Source organism: Podarcis pityusensis (genome assembly GCF_964106645.2).
Source record: "Podarcis pityusensis genome assembly, chromosome: 3".
In the NCBI taxonomy this organism is placed as follows: Eukaryota; Metazoa; Chordata; class Lepidosauria; order Squamata; family Lacertidae; genus Podarcis; species Podarcis pityusensis.
Window position 1 is genome coordinate 29059613 of NC_138026.1, and position 20868 is coordinate 29080480.

At 42.1% G+C, this 20868-nt stretch overlaps 1 protein-coding gene and 2 long non-coding RNA genes across 3 annotated transcripts; 2 read left to right on the plus strand and 1 right to left on the minus strand.

Moving 5' to 3' along the window:
* Nucleotides 1–169: 169 nt before the first annotated feature.
* Nucleotides 170–7447, plus strand: LOC308473651. The gene is made up of 3 exons (XR_013984142.1): nucleotides 170–410; nucleotides 1558–1679; nucleotides 7244–7447. It is a non-coding gene; the product is annotated as an uncharacterized lncRNA (long non-coding RNA).
* On the minus strand, nucleotides 2823–13593 carry ODC1 (ornithine decarboxylase 1). Its single transcript, XM_080999223.1, has 11 exons — nucleotides 13296–13593; nucleotides 9060–9203; nucleotides 8760–8933; nucleotides 8443–8615; nucleotides 8062–8196; nucleotides 7872–7953; nucleotides 7539–7622; nucleotides 5899–6061; nucleotides 5080–5192; nucleotides 4286–4500; nucleotides 2823–3300 (listed from the first exon to the last, which is right to left on the minus strand). Exons 2-11 carry the CDS (start codon nucleotides 9159–9161, stop codon nucleotides 3159–3161), a joined length of 1383 nt encoding a protein of 460 aa, XP_080855349.1. The 5' UTR covers nucleotides 9162–9203; nucleotides 13296–13593; the 3' UTR covers nucleotides 2823–3158.
* LOC308473693 lies at nucleotides 9211–12435 on the plus strand. The gene is made up of 2 exons (XR_013984208.1): nucleotides 9211–9347; nucleotides 9406–12435. It is a non-coding gene; the product is annotated as an uncharacterized lncRNA (long non-coding RNA).
* Nucleotides 13594–20868: the final 7275 nt, after the last annotated feature.

Sequence of the window (20868 nt, forward strand, 5' to 3'; positions counted from 1 at the left end):
ATAAAAGCCTGAGAGCAACTCAGTCCGGGTCAGTCTGTGTTGGTAGGTGCTTGGTGTTTGTAGTGGGCAGCCAAAAGTAGACGGCAGCAGAGGAAGGGGAATGAGGAAGCAGACCTGAAAGGGAGCAAGAGTGGCTTGGTGGCCAAAGACTTACAAAGGTAGACAAATCGCTTGGCTCAGAAATAATGGGAGAACCAGCCTCCAGCACTGAGGGAGAAGAGAGGGAGCCTCAGTTTGGAAGGCTAGGCTTGTTGAGATCCTGAAAGCCAAGTTTGGGGCAAAAACTGTTTGGTGAGAGAACCACAACAGATATTTAACTTTGCAAAACATGCAGCAAAGAACTAAGTGTGGAAATAGAGGCTGCAAAACCTTTAAAATGTGCCCTGGTACAGAGGTAGACCACCCACTTGGTAAGTCATAAAATGGTTTACTTACAAAATTCTTCTAAGGTCAGATCCATGTGTTTTTCCATGCAGCTGTAAAACGTTGCTTAGTTACAAAAGGTAAGTTTCTAAACTATTGGTATAGAAAAAATACTAGTTTCAAGCTCCATTCTTGTCTGAAACAAAAGCTGGTTGAAAAATCATTAAGGCTGGCTGCCTCAGACCTCCTCACATGTTGAATTCCACATGTGAAGTGGGATAAAAAAAGGCTTGATTACCTATTTCCTCCCAAGGTGAGGGGAAGTGACATAGGCTAAGCCTCACAGGGCAGCTTGCTCTATGGTTTTAACCCCTTCATGCACTAATTAAGAGTCAAGCATACTGGTTTTCTGAGGCTGTTTACCCGACAAGGCTCTGGTGTGTAGTAGGAGAGCCAGAACAAGATTTCAGGATAGTATAGCAGAAGCAGACCTGTGCTTAAATAGGTCAGTAGGGGTTGAAACAGATTTTAACACAAGTCCTCAGTTATAGTGTTGGTTAGGCTTAACTGGGATGGGGTAAGTGGCAACAGAGTTTTAATAAAGTTTAAAACTGTCTAGACTTAGTAATAATATAAAATAAGCCTAGGGTATAAGTGATATTGAATGATAGCAGTGGTATGGTTTAGAAAAAACATTGGCATGGAAGTTGGGTTTTCTTAATAAGTATGGAAATAGCCCCCTTCCCTCCACAACAGTAATTGTGCAAATGTAGCAGATAGAGCAAGGGAGAGAGCACCCACTGATATTTTTAACGTCTGCATATCTATAGCAGATAACACCTATGGAAGATGGAATGCATTTTTAATTAACCTTGTCCAGTGCAGAGCCCCAAATGTTTAGGTAACTGCAGTGCTGCATAAAGTAGGAAGCAACTGCTTTTGGCAGCTGGATATAGTTTTTGGATAATCATAGCTTACTTTGTAAGTCCAAGGAACAGAATGCACCATGTGGGACAATATGCTATTATGCTCCAAGTTCTAATCAAGGTGTAGTGACTTTGACCCTTAATATCTCCAGTTTTAGGCTATCTGTCTTCTTTTCCTGTTCCATTGTATTTTAAAACTGAAATAACCTCTTCTCGTGTAATTTATACTCAATTGACCAGCAAAGCTATGCATGACTAACTATTGCAGAACTCCATTGCCTAGAGATCCAAGGAAAATCAGAAATTGAATACTAGTGTCAGCTCTAGTGAGCTCTTTCCCTGCAGGACACCCAGCTCCTCAATACTACCTGCTCATCCTCAGGAGTACAGGTAAAGCTACTTCTCTACCAGCTTAATAGCTGTCCTAAGTATGTTCTCTAAGTACTTTTGGGCTTTAACCCATCATTCATAGCTGAAATTAAGGAAAAACGGTGTTGCAAATAGCTTGCTTTTCAAAATGTTTGATTTACATCCTGGTTTTTATAAAACATGCTTTAGTTGTTTTGTTTTATAGCTATTATGCACCATTCAGAACACCAGGAATCATAGAATCTGAATCAAGTATTAATTTGAAAGTTCCTGCTGATCAAGATGACGCTTGTGCAAAGCTCTCTCTCCCCCCCCCCCCCCGTTTTGTGGTGCTACCACCACCACGAAAGGGTGAGACATACAAGAAAAGCCAGATTCTGATGTGGCAAAGGCAAAAGCAGCATTTCATTTACACTTAAGCGGTCAAAACCAAAACTCATTCTCATGAGGATTGCAAACGTGCTGTTGTGCTTCCAAGTCTTACTTTGAAATCAGTCCCACTGAAACAAGATGCATTTACTTTCAAGACTATGTTTTATAGTGGAATCCAATTGTGAGCTACGATTCATACTAAACTTTTAAAAAAATACCTGCCTTGAAAAAGCAGTTCAGCAGATTCTTAAAGTGTTCTCATTAGCTAAATGCTACATACGGGCCATTTTCTCACACAAATGCTTTGCAGAGAACATTTTTATTGTTCAACAGAATAAACCAAAGAAACCATACAAGCTTATGTGCCTGGGCAATTTACAAAAGTTCTGTATGCAAAGTATCGTTGACTGGCATTTCTGTAATTTGAGAGAAGCAGGCTTGTATTGGATTAAAATTCAGATAGCCAAGAACTAAAAGATACTTCATATACTTTAAATGGGATGTTACAGGTATATACATAATTACAACATGCAAGCCTTATCTCAAGAGTCTCTTCCCTTCATTTTGGATGTGTCTTATCATCAAGTAGTTAAAAAAATCAAAGGCAAAAAAGAAAAGCAGCACACAATGAAAGCCAGCTTGAGGGGAACCACCTTAGTTGCTTTCTGGGAAGGCCTAATTATGTAGAAATATCAAAATAATGTTCAAGCCCAGAGCTGGTGACAACGCAAAATCTTAAAATCTATTCAGCCCAGATTTTTGTTCATATACAGACAAGGAACAGCTACCCAGTTATTTCAATAGACTTTATTGTAAAACAGTCAGGTCACAATACTACGTCCAGACCATTCTGCCAGATATGCAAGCTACAATGCTTGACAGGCAGAAAGGATCAGTTTTAGTAGTATACTTGAGAAGTGAATAAAAATCCATATAAAACAATATTCAAATAGTTTCCATAGGAACACAGATAAATGTGACCTCCCCATCTCCTAGTTGTCTATTCAAGTTACATTTACGCCACCCTAGCCATTCAAAAACATTTAAAAATTCTAGCAAGAATTAAGTTAATGGTCCCAAAAGCCCTAAAAATCCATTCCTAAACTTGCATGTTAGCCAAAACTGTATCTATACATTAATGCTAGCTGAAGCACAAGCTGCTGGATAGTGTTCAATCCCACTTTCCCAGGCACATGAGAGTGGCAAAGTGACATCTTGCTCTTCCACTTCAGCTTGAAAACCTTGCTCCTTTATCCGCTGCATCAATTGCCTAATAAGGGGGAGAGAAAGAAATAGAGTAAGTAACCTAGATGGCCTAGATAACCATGACTGTGTGTACCCCCTACTAATCACTTGCTAGATTCTGCACCAAAAAGGATTGTGACCAGTACAAATCACTGCACTTCCTAGCTATGGGAAAGTGAAAACTATGTACCACAGACCTTATTTTGAAAATGCTCTGCCTTCTGAGTTTTAGCCAAGCACTGCACTCACACCCTTGAGGATTTATTTTTAAGATTATGCTGAGATTCTCAAACAGGTGAATTCTGCACTCAACATGAGCTTCTGCACTTTCATAGAACTGTGACGAAGTCATAATGATAAAGCAAGCCTTCCAAACAGCAGCCCCCCTGAACTAGAGAAAACATGACAGCAAAATTGGCTGTCCAGTTCTCTCACGTTAAACTATGGTTTAACATGCATGAGGGTTTTGTTCCTCCCCTGCTATGTGTGGGAGGAAACAAACCTATCTTGTTTGTTGTGAGATATGAACCCTGGCTTGCGTTTAATTTTCTTCTACAAACAGAAGTCAAGGTTTGTTCTTAGCTTACCCCTCATGCTGTTTGAAAGACACAAGCCCACAGTCACAACTCGTAACAAACCAAACCGGCTTGTTCCCTCCCAAGGAGTGGTGGTGGTGGGGGAGATTAATAAATAATAATAATAATAATAATAATAATAATAATAATAATAATTATAATACCCCACCCATCTGGCTGGGTTTCCCCAGCCATGACTGTTAAAATGAACTATGGATTAAAACTGCATGCAAACCAGGCAACTGGCTAGTGAGGCAGGCTATTAAGTAAGTCAACCAAAGAATCTGAATGTGTTCTGTGCACTCAGGGTGGAGTGCACAGTCTATTTATATTCTATCCTATCATAATAATCTACATAACCTTTCTCAAACAAGAGTTTACTCACACTTAAGTCAAACTTAAGAGTGTACTTTCATTAAAAGCAGAACTACTAACCATGCTGGTCTTGACATTACATAGTGTATTGTTGGCCTCTGGAATCCATTGAAAGTAGAAGCAGCTGCCACTGTGTAGGCACCCATGTTTTCAAACAACATCCAGTCCCCAACCTGCAACTCTGGCAAGCCACAGCGCTCAACAATGCGATCTAGGCCATCACAGGTTGGTCCCCATATGCTGCAGGAATAGTACCTCTCATCTGGCTTAGGTCTCTGGAAATAATTTAAAATTTAAGTAGTTATTGCATACATACTGCCACAGCAGTCAACAATAAGACAATCACGAATAATATGGTATTTAGAATGTGTTCCATTACTACATAATGCTGAGATGAGTTAGAATAGGATTGCTCAAACTGTGGTTTGTGTCATCTGTGGATTTTTAGCTGAAGATGGGAGGAGGCACATCCATCACACTGAATAGTCATGCTGATGTTTAAATTGTATTTTATTGCTTTTATTTCTTATATTGTATCTTATTGCATCACAATGTGAATTCTATGGAACTGCAGCTGTTACAACAAGCAGAACAACAACTGAGCTCCACCAAGACCCATAGTATTTTTCAAAAGGTCCAGGGGGATGTGGGGAGTCAGAGTCGCTGAGTTAGATCTACATTATACCAGTTCTGCAAGAACCGATGCCCTTTTGTTTTTCCTGTTTTAAGTATCTGGCATAGATAAATGACAAGTAACAGTTACCTACAGCACAAATGGGCTTAAGTTTAACAGTATACTTTTATACAGAAATACACTATATAATACAATACAATATAAAATATACACATAGTACCTTTTGCAAAACTGGTTTGACATGTGCATGATCATACAGGATGCAGTTAAAAGAGCCATAAACCCCATCATTTACATAGTACATAAGAGTTTTGTCATTTGCTTCTTCTTCATCTATTTGGGGGAGAGGGGAAAAAAAGAATATTAGAATAGAGCAATTGGCTAGATATTTAAAAGACAGTTCCCAACTTTGTCATGCTATGCCATTACCAAGCAACAGAAACCTGGGCTAGTGCTGTGCATTGTTACTGTCATCAGGAAAAATTGCCCGCCTAGCCCCTGCTTTTGAAATTCTTATGAAGAAAACAAAACACTGACTTTCACTCCAACACTGGGTGGCCCAGCCCCCTCTAAGGACCTCTCCTCTGTTCCCACCATCAATTATGAGTATTTGCAAAACTAGTGAAAAGACTTCAAGATAAAGACAGTAGAGATTTTAAGGACTGGGAACCATTTATATTATATATACAGAATCAATATAAAAAAATTGACTCACTTGCAGGGTTTGATTAAACACTTGCAATTTACAAAATAAATGTAGAACTAGAAACAAGATGTTAAAATGATAAGTGAAGAATAATAAGAATTAACCAATAAGCAGGATGCGATAATATGCCAAAAGAACCAGAAAAGGAAGTTGAGGGAAGTCACAGGAGGGAGGGGGAAGCAGAGGATTTATAATGTATTTTGTTTTTGAAATAATGATTGTGGTGATGATAAAAATTGTAAAAATCAATAAAATTATTTTTTTTAAAAATAAATTATGAGTATTTGGACAGTTAACATATAAGGTCCAGGATGTTATTTAAGTATTACATACCATCTGATCCAGTGTGTTCTTTTATTACTACTTTCTTTGCAATGATATTAACAGCAAGTGTAAAAGCTGATGCAACATAGTATCTGCCAGGCTCTGCAATAATTCTCACTCCAGAATCAGAAGGAAAATACTTGTCCAAGGCAGGATTGATTACGTTGGTTATCTTTTTAAAGAGAGAGAGAGAAAGAAATGGGTTTAATAGAGTTGTTAAGCAACATGGATATCCAATAAACAATTAGCTTGCACTACATTCTCAATGCAAGAGACTGATGGGTTGGAATCCAGCAACAAACTATTGGCTCTTTGTTGAATAATCTACTAAAAACTTGGATATGATTTAGAACAGAAACATAGAACTTCCACACTAGGGAAAGGAGGTTGCTTTGAATTTGATAAATCATTCACAACAGTGCTCGAAAAAAAGTTATGACTTGGAAAATCAGTTCATGATTTCCCAAGCAATCTCAACTCAATTTAAAGCCAACAGAAAGTTTTTGTGAACTTTCAGCTATGCACATCTGGATTGCTCAAATGAACTAGAATGTGAAAGACTTTGGCTGCAATCCAAACTCCCTTTGCACTGTTGGGGGTGAGAATGGGACAGAGATGTCCCCTCTACCCAGAGCGACACCAGCATCACATTATTTTCACAGTGGTTTGTACTGTGCCCCAATATCGGGTGTTTTGGTGGCAGGGACAGGCAGTCAGCCCCACTGTCTGCATCAGCTCCAGGCTAGCATAGCAATTTGCCTCCCCCTCACTTCAGTGTGAACAATGGAGTTGAGAGATGTGGCAGCGGCTATCTCCTTCCATTGTTATCCTATCCCTCCATTCACCCTGCCCACTTTAGCTACTGTTAACTCATTCTAGAGTGTATTCACTTATACTAGCTGTCTAATTTAAGACTGAAGGTTCAATGTTTTGCAGCAGAACTGAAATAGCCATATATGGAAGAGTTCCTGTAAGCATTTTTTTCAAGCTTAACACAGGCCGTATTGCCACTTTAGCAGTATGGAGGCTATGCAACATAGCAAGTAAATTTCTACTATGCTGTAAAATGTATCACAGTGTAGCCCAGAAATTGATGTTGCCGTATAGCAAAGTATTTCAGCTTGAAAATCATGATGCAGATTTCTCTTCCACAGAGGCAAGGTAAAAGTTATTCATGTAGGTAAAGCTATTACTTAGTACAAGTTGTTTTATACTTGTAAACTGCCTATAAGCTACATCTATTATGCAGTATAAGTAATGAAGTAAATATATATATTAGAAATAATTGAACTGGTGGCTTCACTCTAAGCAATACTCTTAAATTTAGGCTGACAAACCCTTTTTTGACTCACAGGCACATTTGCAAACTGGAGAAGCTGTCATGGGCACCACACATGCTACAACCTGTTCTATTGGCTACAACAAAAGGCCTCTTTCAAGTCTCGCTTCAGTGGGAGAAGGAAACCTGCAGCCGCCATAGACTCATGTGCTTGTTGGTACTTCAAGAAACTTATACAAACATCTTTTGCCTATAATAGTGAAATCCCCTCCATGTCAATTGGAAGCAGATGCTGGGAGTTGTTTAATATGATCTGGGGAGCAAAGTTTGAAGAATGCTCTTCACAAACAAAACATTTAAGGTTATGTACCTCTTCAAACTTAAGTTTCACATCTTCAGAGCCAGGAAAACCACCACCAATGTCAAGCAGGTACATGTTGAAACCAAGCTCAACCTAAAAGGCAGAAATATTGAAATGTGATTCAAATCATACTTTTATTGATAGTATTGATCAGTTTCACCATCTGAACTAATGAAGCAAACAAGAATTTTAACTAATCTGAATTAGCATCTTAGACCAACAGTACAAAAATGTAGGTTTCCCAAGTTTACTTTAAATATTTTGTATTTCAGACACATTCTGGCAATCTCACAGTACTATGACTCGTTAGTGCTATAGGAAATGCTCTTAAAATGTACTTACTCCCATATCAAAGACACAACGGGCATCAGAAATAGCTTGCACAAACGTCTCAGGATCTGTACAGCCACTTCCAACATGGAAACTAGAAAAGATGGGTTGAGTTAGTGGGAGTTTTGCTCATCCTTCTTAACAAAAGCAGAATTTGTAAGTAGCAAGTGTGCAATTTCTTCCACACAACCCGGCTGCTCACCTCACTCCAATTATGTCGATATCAAGTTCTTTTGCTCGTTCAAGCAGCAACCTGCTGGTTTTTAGTGTAGCTCCAAACTTAACACTTAGGCGACAAACAGCCTTTGAATCATCTGTTGCAATGCGCAAGACCAGCCTAGAAAACATTTTAGAACATATAAGCACATGCACATGTATTTCAGAACACACATTTGTAGTTGCTCTGAGAAAAAGTAGCTTAATAGTTGGGGGTGGGGAGCTACCTTTATTCTGTCAAAAACAGCAATGCCACCTGTTTTTTGCACAGATCTGCCTAAATGGTCACCGTCTGTTATCTGGGGCCTCACATTTACCTAGAGAGAACATATAGATTGTACTAAAATAAATTGTAAATGTTTCTTACTTTGCTTTTGGATGGGCTCTTGCAACTTTCATCAGCTCAACTTCACTATCAAATGTCATCATCTGCACACCATTGTTTGCAGCATGCTTAATTTGAGAGACTTGCTTGCATGGATTTGCATATATTATACGCTCTGGAGGCACACCAACACTCTGGACCAGCTGTATTTCAGTCTGGAAAAAAATCCATTTTTTTAGTTTGCACATTAGTTACTAGAAATGGTTTCTCTGGAAATAAGACAATTTAAATCAAAGGCAGACATATTTTCATTTCTAATACACAGTATTTAATCAAAACATTTAAAAGCAGTCACTTACTTTACTGGCACAATCAAATCCTGCCCCAAGAGCAGCCAGAGTTTTCACTAGAGCTATGCTATCATTACATTTGACGGCATAGAAAGGAGATACCCTAGGGAGGGCCTTGTACCACCGCAAATGTTTTTTGAGAACATCCCCAAGGTCAGCAACATAGAATGCATCTTTATCATCCTGGAAACAAAGAAAACATTCATCTGTCAATATGCAGTTGCCTACTAGTGTATATTACAATAGCAACAACCCTACATTTAGTATAAAACATTAAAAAAAAATATTCAATCTATCTACCATACTCACCGAGGAAGAAACTTCATTTATTTTTTGGTCTAGGATATCCTTTGCAGTAAAGCCTTCGTCAAGGAAAGAAAAATTGAATTCCTCACCACAGAAGTCATTCATCTTGCTTGATGTTGTTATACCAAAGTGATTTTCAGTGAAAAACTGCAAAGACACAGGAAAGAGTTTATTAGTTCTCCCACCCGTCACAGTGAGACAAGGGGAATGGAAAATACAGTGGTACGTCGGGTTAAGAACTTAATTCATTCTGGAGGTCCGTTCTTAACCTGAAACTGTTCTTAACCTCAGGTACCACTTAATTTGTTCTAGAGGTCCGTTCTTAACCTGAAACTGTTCTTAACCTGAGGTACCACTTTAGCGAGTGGGGCTCCCCGCTGTCACCGTGCGATTTCTGTTCTCATCCTGAAGCATGGTTCTTAACCCGAGGTACTATTTCTGGGTTAGCGGAGTCTTAACCTGAAGCACCTGTAACCCGAGGTACCACGGTACAGCAACTTAAAAAGCCATCTCTCACAGTTCAAGGTGCAATTTTGAAGGCAACTACTTTTAGTTGTGCTCCAAGGAAGTCTCTCCAGGAAAGAAAGATCCTGAAACAGGAAAGTAACCTTTATGCTCCCTAAGCAATTTTCATATCAGAGTTACATGAACTGTTCTGGATTATAAAAGGCTTTTAGGCATCAACATTTATGCCAAAATGTGTCTTTTAAAGAAATTGGACCTAGGAGCTTCCTGAGTAAACCAGTACCAAAAGACAAACAAACTTTCTTGCAGTGAACATTGAGATTAGAAGAGGCAAACAATAGGAAGACAGACAGAGCTTCCTGTGTTTGTTTCTGTTTTACTCATAAAAGAAGAAGTCTGTCTACAGGTGCATATAGTTGCTACAATTTAAGTGTCCATTTTCTTCCACAGCTTTCCGAAAACTCAAGTTCTCCATGGAGTTTAATTAAGCTACTACAAAAAGTCAAGTGAGTTGTCACACTTGAGAATTTCATGTAGTATTGCTTTGACTCAAGTAAAAGGGGGAGCCTAGAGTACGGAAAAAGCATAAGAGGAATTGCAAATACAACTGCCAAATACACAGTCCATGCTGGTCACTCACAAGGAGTTTAAATATACTCCTGGCGGGAGCCCAGACAAGTGGGGGGGGGGGACTGGTTGGCAGAAAAATGGAGGAGAGAAGGCACTCTGCAGTAGCTGGTAGCTACAGATTAAGGGTCAAGAACCAGCAGCTGTGTACACAAAATTTGTATAACATTAGAGAAAACAGCCTGTTTCTTTGCTCTAATATCACTACAGATTTAAGGCTGAAATCCTTGGAGTAAGTTCCATTAAAGACAGTGGGAACATGCTGCCTATACTGTAATTCTGCTGTCACTCCAAGTGAATAACAGCACACATTTTCACACAACTTGGTGATAAAAAGCAATAAAAAGCTGAATTATGGCATTAAACAGCTTGACCCACTCTGGTTTGGCTTGATGCCAGACTCCTGCATGAATGCCTAAGGCATAATGTCAAAACATTCCTGCCACCTCCAGGCCCTTAACAGTAAAACAATTGGCAGATGTAGAGATCTTAGGGGAATGAATGGCATAATGAAGGCATAATGAAGGAATGAAGGCAGCTAATGCAACATAGAAACAATCTGCTGTTGTGCTAGGACAATCTCTGCAGTTCTGCAGTCCAACTTGCTTCAAAGACAGACAAGAAACAATTTGTGCTTGAATTCACTGGCACATTCCACCATGCCTTTTGTAAACAGCCACAGGAAACAGAGAACAGTGATGTAAAAGTTTTAGAGACTTATATATAAATAAAATTCACAAGGTGATATCAATTTTTATATTTAATAAGCATTTAATATGCATTGATTTTAATTATGTAATTAATAATCTTTTATTCTTTCATTATAAGTTGCTGAGGGAGGATCTACAATTCCGAAAAACAGCATAAAAATAATTTAAACAGAGCAAAATGTACAGGCCTGAAATTTAACTCAAATTTATTTGCAACGAACAACAAGACGGATGCCATTAAAATGACTAATTGTGTTTGAATTCATAATTTGCATTCAGTTCAGTCTACTTTCCATCTCTGAAATCACCATTAAAAGATTGGGAGGGAAAGAACAGATGAGAAAATGTCTGAGATGTCACTAATGTGGTACATTACAGCCTGCACAAATGATTTTAGAACACAAGATTTGAAAATACACTGTGCTTTTCCAATGTTTGACCCATATTTTGAAAGTGTATCTTAGCAACCAACTAAGTATGATGAAAAGCAGTAATTTTACTGAAGGAGCAAGGTAAGCAATTTTTTTTTAGTATGTCCCTACTGGCTCAATCTTTTTATGCCCTTTCATCAATTATACAATATGTTTTATAGCCTTATGCTTATGCTCCACTAATAACGTTGAACCTTGGGCATAACTGGAAGCTATTTCACTAATACCAATGGCCTTCCAATTGTATAACAATAGAATCTGAACTCTTAAATTCCTATGGTGGGCAAACCCATAGTAAACTGAATGTATCTTTTTGCTATAGATCCTGCTTAAGAAATATAAATCAACAGAAATTCAGGAGTGCATGTTCACATGCTACTTCAAATTCCACAGAAGCAAACCCTGTGCATAAAACTTTCCAAATAAATCCATACATCATTTTATGGAGAATTCTTCCAAGTAACCTATACACAATAGTATCATTTATACTTGTTCAACAGTTTTAAGTAACAGCATACACATTTTAGTTTAATCACTAACTGTTCCTAGGATTGTAGCGGTCACTATTTACCACTATCAAGATGGCAAAGAGTCCCTTCTTTGGAACAGAGGAGGAAGGCCAGCCCATAAGCTTTACTGGCTCGCATTTGAAAAATGCTGTTTACTCTTAAGCACCAGACATAACAAGCATTCTCCTTTCCAGCACTCAACTTCAGCTGTACACCCCGCAGACAATTCCTACAACCCAAGCAGCTCCTCCTCCCTCTTGCCTTAAACATATGTCTAGCTGTCACCACTTTGCCAGATCCCCTTGCAAATTCTGTTGAGGAGGGTCAGGCTTTGTCTTTTGTATGTGTGGCAGCCAAGAATGACTAAGTGCTCCCTCTCTCCTCCTCCCCTAACTGATAAGGTAACTGTGGCAGGGTGAAGCACACACCAGCTCCAACATGTGAAGGGGGTGGAGCAGAGAGATCAAGAAGAATAGAGCCGCATCTGCAGTCGCCCTTTATATTGCAGGGGGGTGGGGAGAGAGAGAGAATGAGAATGGGTTGGCCCAAGTCTGGGGCTCTGTAACCCAGTTCAAACTGACTTCTTGAAACCATGCCATCATTAATGCTAGCTTTCAGGACAGAAACATGCAACAAACCAGCTTCTCAACCTCCACCCCAGACCCCACCTGAACGGCAGCTGCTCAGGCTAGCACCTACCCCTATTTATATTTCCATTTCCAAAGGTTTCTCTCACCCCATTATCCCCACTACCCCCTCGTACCAGTGCTGAACTATCATACTGCAGTGAGACCGAAGAGGAAAAAAGCACTGCAGTATTTCCTCTCTCCCTCCCTACCCGGCACAAATAAGGAATAAGAGCCCGCAGTTCCGTATACACACCGTCTCCCCACAAGGCCAACCTCGGAATGGTAGTTACCCTACCAGGAACAGTAAGTCATCCTCTTTACCGCAACGACAATCAAGGATATTAGGGAGATGGGGGGGGGAGGGGAAGAGACACGCAAAAGGGGAGGTTTAAAGTGGAACTTCCAATACGTTACTAATCTCACCGGGGTGGGTAGTGGAGCAAGTTAAAAAAAAAATATGGGGTGGGAGAGAAAAGAAATACTTTAAAGCCAGCTTAGAATCTCAACGGGACGAATCTGCTAATAAAGTTAATTAGGAGACGGCCATTATGTACCGGGGGCGCGCGGAATTGGGGGATCGTTCTTAATTAAAAGTGCGTGCGGGCAAGTATTAAGCCCCATAACGAATATTACTACTAATAATAATTACTAATAATCATCATAACAATCACCCAAGCCCGTATTTATGGGAGCGCGGTGGGCTACGCCACGTTGTTTCGCCAAAATCCTCCACATTCACCCCTCGATTCGGCCCCACGCGGACCCCCCTTCCTCCGCCATCCACAGGGTGGCCCGGCCTGCTCGGCAGCTGCTCTTCCGCCCACCCCACCATCCACGTGGCCGGCTTGCCTGCTTAGGCCGGCCTTACCTCAGACTGCGGCGGCGGCGGCGGCGGCGGTTTCTTGTCCTTCAGCAGCAGCAGCCTCTCCTACCCTGCGCGGCAGCCGGTGGCGGGGGGACGACGACGGGCGGGTCGAGTCTACCCAGTCGCACCCTGCGGGACTTGGGGGAAGAACCGGCCGCTGTGGAGGAGAGAAGGAGCCGGAGCCCGCTCGCCCGCCGCGCAGGATAGCGGCTGCTGCTGCTGCTTCTGTGGCCGCCTCACTGACAAAGCCCCGCCAGCCCCGCAGAGCCTGTATTTATAGGCCCGGCGGTGTCGCCATGACGACGCACCAGCTCAAACCAGCCGCGTTCGGCTGCGACCGGGCCAAAGGCATTCGCCAACCGCTATTATGACGTCAGGCAAGAGGTGGCGAAGGCGAGCGTGGCATGCCAAGAGACATGCGGCCGTCATCCCCGCCCATCTTCAAAGGGGAGGGGAAAGTGTAGGCGGGGCGGGGGGGGGGGAGGAAAGCTTCACTTCCACGTTCGCATTCTAATCCTTCATATGCGGTGCAAGAGTAGTGGGAGGATCAATATACAGTATAAGGATCAGTGTAGACGTTTAAATTAATGTATTAATGAAATGCTAATAATATTTTTCCACATACACACACTATGTTTCATTTATAGCCTATTTTTGTTACTGCAAGCAGCCCCCCCCCCGCAGCTGTGTAAAGGAGGGCAGTTGAAATCTTTTAAATACAGTGCTGTCAATAAAATAAGGAAAGGCACTGAGTGCTTTGAAACAGTCATTTCTTGGGCCATTAAGTTCAATCAGGGTAATTCATAGCTGTCAACCTTCCCTTTTTTTGCGGGAAAGTCCCTTATTCCAGTGCCGTTTCCTGCTATCCCGGATTGTTAGATATCCCGTAGATTGTCCCCGGGACAGGTGAGGCTGCTGATCCCTTATTTTCAAATCTGAAAGTTGACAGCTATGGGGTAAGTAGTGTCCAGCTGGCAACATGATTAAAACAACACACCACTTCTTACTTGGGATTCTACTGTTTGTAAGAGGGACAGTTACAGTGGTACCTCGGGTTAAGTACTTAATTCGTTCCAGAGGTCCGTTCTTAACCTTAAACTGTTCTTAACCTGAAGCACCACTTTAGTTAATGCGGCCTCCTGCTGCCACCGCGCGGCTGGAGCACGATTTCTGTTCTCATCCTGAAGTAAAGTTCTTAACCCGAGGAACTATTTCTGGGTTAGTGGAGTCTGTAACCTGAAGCATATGTAACCTGAGGTACCACTGTACAAAGGAGAAAGAACGGGGGTGGCGCTGTGGGTTAAACCACAGAGCCTAGGGCTTGCTGATCAGAAGGTTGACGGTTCAAATCCCCGCAACGGGGTGAGCTCCTGTTGCTCAGTCCCTGCTCCTGCCAACCTAGCAGTTTGAAAGCACGTCAAAGTGCAAGTAGATAAATAGGTACCGCTCTGGCGGGAAGGTAAACGGCGTTTCCGTGCGCTGCTCTGGTTCGCCAGAAGCGGCTTCGTCATGCTGGCCACATGACCCAGAAGCTGCACTCCGGGTCCCTCGGCCAATAAAGTGAGATGAGCACCACAACCCCAGAGTTGGTCACGACTGGACCTAATAGTCAGGGATCCCTTTACCTTTACCTTTAGAAAAGGGGACTTAGCTGGATAATGGCAGAAGAGGCAGAAATTTGACTGGTAGCTGGGCTGCATGTGCTGCATGTGCTGGGCTGCATTTTCTCACTAACATAATACACAGCCTAGACCAGCACAGAAGTCCGCCTCCTTCTCCAAATTTAAAGCCTATATAGTTTTTGTGGGGGGAAATATATGATCCTGTTTGTGGGGCAAATAACAAAGGAATTGACTGGATGCCTTCTGGAGCCACCCTACACAATTCTACCACCTGCCTTTCTCCTCCTTAGTAATAATTCAAGCTGCTGCCAGCGCCATATTTAGGGCGGTGTGGCAGTTCCCCACACAGGTAAAATGGTAAAGGACCCCTGGACTGTTAAGTCCAATCAAAGGCGACTATGGGGTGTGGCGCTCATCTTGCTTTCAGGCCGAGGGAGCCAGCATTTGTCCACAGACAGCTTTCCGGGTCGTGTGACCATCATGACTAAATAGCTATTGGCGCAAGGAGGACCGTGACGAGTGCCAGAGCGCATGGAAACGCCATTTACCTTCCCGCCGCAATGGTACCTACTAATTTGCACTTGCTGGTATGCTTTTGAACTGCTAGGTTGGCATAACCCTGCACAGGTCACCAAGCTGACAGGTGCAAAATTGAGAAGATCCATAACTCTGAAGATCCATTTGGGGGTGCAAAATTTGGGCCTCACAGCAGATTCCATATTATGAAAGATTACACAAGTCGACCCCTGCTGTTGCCCTTCCTATGACTTTTACATTTCTACAACCCAAGAAGAATATAGTATTTCAACACAGTTTTGAATGTGTTTGTGCAACAGCCTCCTTTCAGCTTCCTCAGTTACAAGGTTAGTCATGCTCCAAATGCAGGAAACAGGGTCATTGATTTGGGCCTAAAGCAAAGCCTAAAGCAAAGCTAAAATTGGCAGGAGGAGGAGTTGATGGACTTTGAAGAATCTGCGCTCTCTGTCTTTTTTAGACTTACTGTATATATAGCCTTGGCCTGAAGTCAGGCTTTGAACAAGAAATTCTCCAGATCATTGTGGACGATATACTGTGTTTTATCGTCCTCACCTAAGATGCTGGTTGATTTCTAAGAAGAGTTACATAGAATTCTTTTTTAAGAATAATTTTTAAAAAATTGTACAAGAGAAAGCATTCTGTGCAAACATTGGTGTCGCATTCCACAGAGTTACAAATAAGAATTTCTTCAGACAGGAAATTTTAAAAGGCTTCTGTGTAACTTGAAAGCTCACAAGACTGCTAACATATTATTTGTCTAAGCGCCAAGGTTGCAGGTTTGATCTCTGTATGGGACAGCTGCATATTCCTGCATTGCAGGGGACTGGACTAGATGATTCTCAGGGTCCTTTCCAATTCTACAGTTCTACAATTCAATGATTCTACGAAAGCAGCACTTTTTCTGGAGGTACTCAACAATATGCAGTACTGGCACCTCCCCCCCCCCCCTGCCTATGTTAAAAGTGTGGCACTTACAGTAACAAATTCATGGTGAGTACCAGCACCTTTTTAAAAAAAGAAGAAGAAAAAAGCACTGTATAAAAGTGCATCTGAAGCACTAAACAGAAATTTGGTTTTGGGCCTTGCAGTATCTCCACCGACTTTCCAGAGGCAATGTGATCAGACAATACAGATCTGCTGTCTACCCACAACTCACATGCATACCCATGAAATTCAAGGCATATATATATATATATATATAATGGATCCAACATTTCATGATGCTTCTACCGTACGAAAACATAGATGGAGAGGATTTCACCGTGAAAATCAGATGTAGTGTTTCATGGTACTGTGGTGGATCAAAAATTAAGACCCGAGGCGCAGAGCTCCATTGTTTTTATAGTCAAGCCAAACAAATCCAGTTTCTAATCATAGAACACATCAGATGTGGGCTTGCGCACCCACAGTACAGTGGGCCTCTTATTTTAACCAGGCAGTCTGGGGGCACGGATGCAAGTGATGACTAGATGATGCATTTGAAGCATCCTATTATAAGCGTGAGGATCTACATGCGTTTCCTACTTTAAATATATCTAGGTTTACGTGCCATGGCAGGCCACAATTTAATCTATCTGTGATTCCCATGAAGCAAGAGGAACTGCGATTAGCTGGCGAGTGTCCTTAGGGTTTGCGTTCTCCTAGTAGAACTCAGCAAGTGGTAGGATTGAGACAAAACCTGAATGAATTGGCTCTACCTGTCATTCACTCTGGCCCCTGCCTACTGTTGGCCTACCTGCCTTTCCGCCCTACCAGTCCCAAAGACACTAGCCACTGTGGAACTCTCCCCCCCTATGAAACAATGTTTGTCAGCCATTTTTCTCCCCATGAGGTTGGGTGATCAGAAATAATTGCCACTGGCGTGGGTGGAAAAGATAAGAAAATGAGTCCTAGGAAGGTGGCTGAGTGTGGACTGAAGCCGCCCTGCTACCCATTCTGCTTTACAATCCTGACAACAGAGGATGGCCACTTGCAGCCTGAATCAAGCCTTTTGAACTCTGTGACTGGAACCAAAACATCCTCTTTGAGGCAACGAAGCAAGTCCAGCTAATGAGAAAACTGGCACGGAGATCCAAATTTGATGAAGTTATCTTTCCTGTAAATTTCTGGCTCTTAGAAGTAGTCTAAGTAACACGAAATGCACAAACGCGGCCCAGTGTGTTTAATTCCCGTTTTACCATTTGTAGTGACTGGATTTCCCAGAAGTAGAATTAAAATGGGGGTCTGAGCAGGAGAGTGGTGCAGGTTGCATGGAGTCCTGGTTATCAGTTGCCCTTTGTGTGCCTTTCCAGTGCTACCTGATCCACCCCTTCATTACAGAGGAGTTTCAGAGGACAGGCTGCTTCTTTGTTAGGCGAGACGAGAGGCAACGCAGGTGAGACACATATTACTGGCCCAGTTCCTTTGGCAAAAGTTGTGTCGAACATCCTCATGTGGAGCAGTCCGCACAGGAATTCAGTGTGTCACGTAACACTTTTGGAAAGAACTTTCTCACCAATTTATTCCTTTAGTCCATTTGTATCTGATCCCATCCATCCTCCGAGAATCTCACAGCAGCATACACTGATCCTCTCTCCCCACCCCCCTGCCGCTGCCTTGCTTTATCCTCACAACTCTGTATGGTAGGTTAGGCTGAGAAATTGTACCAACTTGCCCAGGGTTACCCAGCCATGGCTGGGGGGGTTGAACTTGACTCTTGCTTTAACCTCTGCGCCACACAGGAACTGTTAGGTACAGAGTTGGTGTAGTGTAGGGACTAGGAGTATGAAGAATATATCTGCTTCGAATCTCACTCAGCTATTGTTGGTTATGATTGGTTTGAAGAAGAATTCCCTGGATCCAGACGTGGGGCATGCACTCTCCAATAAGAGAGCTCAAGCAGAAGTTTAAAATCACAAGACATGCAGCGAAGTAAAGTGTGGAAATATAGTCTGCTACTAACATGAGTTTGACCAAACTGCAGCAGGCAGTGGAAGACAGGAGTGCCTGGCGTGCTCTGGTCCATGGGGTCACGAAGAGTCGGACACGACTAAACGACTAAACAACAACAAATACCTTTAAAAATCCAGTTTTTAGAATCATAGAATCGTAGAGTGGGAAGGGACCTTGAGGGTCATCTAGTCCAACCCTCTGTAATGCAGGAATATGCAGCTGGCCCATATGGGGATCGAACCCATGACCTTGGAATTATCAGCACCATGCTCTACCCAACTGAGCCACCTTCTTTAAAGTCTCTTTCAAAGCAACTTTAGCATAGAAAAAACTGAATAGTTTGGTAAGTTTAAAAAAATGGTTTACTTTCAAACCTTTCAAAGGTCACATTCATGTACTTTTTCCTACAGCAGCAAGAAAACACAGGCAAAAAAGGTTAGTCATGTTTCTAAATACACAGTCTGGGCTTGGAGTGATTAGCCCAGATGTCTTCTCTGGTCAGATTCACATGGTGGAAGAGAGCACTGCTAATGCAGTGGTTTGACTTCACCCCTGGAGGAGCACTCCATTGTCTCTCGAGACAAGATGGATGCCAAAAATGTCCTCAGGTAAGATCTCTCAGCCTGAGTTCTCTCCCTCATATCTGCAATGTCAGTAATTCCAATCTGCTCCACAAGATTGTTGTTGCTGGGACAAAGTATGAGAAGAGTGTCAAACAAATTGCCATTGTTTGCTATTTAGTTACTTCTCTTTTTTCGAAAAGGAAATACCTGGCTCTGTGCATATTGCAGTGAGGAACGTCAGGCAGCTGCCATTTTAAATACACTCCCTAGGGAAAGCGTGTCCATCAAACATAGTGGGAGTTGCTTCTGACTAAACATGTATGGGGTTGCCCTTTCTGTTTTAAAGTGCTCAGATCCATCCAGAAACAAATATTTATTCCACTAACCTCATGTGTTTTGAAACCTGGTTGTTGGGGTTTTTTCCATTCCCTTTGAAACAAATACAATTTTTGGTGTCTGAAAGTCAAAGCTGCCAGAGGGTGACTGGAAGTCTGTAAGAGATCAAATAACAGAGAGGTGACTGAATCTGAAGCAGAAATTTTCATTGATGGGGGGGCAACCCAGCTGCTTCACCTTTCCCCGTTTGCTGTGTTTCCAGTCACAATTGCCTCCCAGCTTTCTTTTGCCCATGGGGAAAAATATATACAGCTTCCAGAGAGCTGCTGTTTTCGGATTGTATACACACTCTTTAAAGTACATGTCAAAGCACATTCTCGCCTCCAAAGTATTTTGGGCACCGTACTTTACTCCTCCAATTTCCATAAACTGCTAACAAACTACAGTGACCAGAATTCTTTGAGGGGGAAATGTGCTTTGAAGCTGTGTAGTGTGCACACAGCCACATACTGGCAAATTAAGGTCACGCAATTAAAGTTGATTTGGTGCACAAGGTACACCTCCTTTCCCCAAAATCAGACGTTTCGTGATAAGGAAAGTCTCAAGAAAATGCTCTAGAAAGCCTGGAATATCAAGTATCACCTCCTTGCAAACACTTCAGAATGGATGCTCGATAAACAGTTGCCTCACCTCTCCCCAGACTTTGAGCATACGAAACAGGATGGCTACTCAATAAATAGGTCACCTGGAAATGTCCTGTATCTTCTGAGAAAAGATGCACAGGTTTGACTTGGTATGATGATGAGGAGGAGGAGAAAGGTAATAAACAGCTTTATGAAGTATGACATGCAACATTTTATGCAGTGTCATGGGGACATGGGTGTAGATGTTTGCTTGTTTGTTTTTCAAAAAACATTTTCACAGTGAGAACTCCCCTACCCCTAACTGGATTGGAGTTGTTTTGAACAGATGTACTTAGTTACCCATCTTATTTACTCATCTTGTTTTAAACCAGTGGAGGTTTTGTGGGTGGGAAAACAAGGGTTCCCAGCCCATCTTAATTTGGTGATTTACAGCACAGCACACTTTGAAGCAAAAACCAGTAGCTGATATTGGGTGATTAACAACTACGAATGAATATTTGCATCTCTATAGTCTTCTAGGATGCAGGTGGCGCTGTGGGTTAAACCACTGTTGTGCTTGGGCTTGCCGATCGAAAGGCCGTGGTTCGAATCCCCGCAACAGGATGAGCTCCCGTTGTTCGGTCCCAGCTCCTGCCAACCTAGCTGTTCGAAAGCACACAGTGCAAGTAGATAAATAGGTACCGCTCTGGCGGGAAGCTAAACAGCGTTTCCGTGTGCTGCTCTGGTTTCGCTAGAAGCGGCTTAGTCATGCTGGCCACATGACCCGGAAAAACTGTCTGCGGACAAACGCCGGCTCCCTAGGCCTTTAAAGCGAGATGAGCGCTACAACCCCAGAGTCGTTCGCGACTGGACTTAATTGTCAGGGGTCCCTTTACCTTTATAGTATTCTATTGTAGGAAGTTTTTTTTTAAAGTTGATTAAAAAATATTGTAGTTCAGAGGAC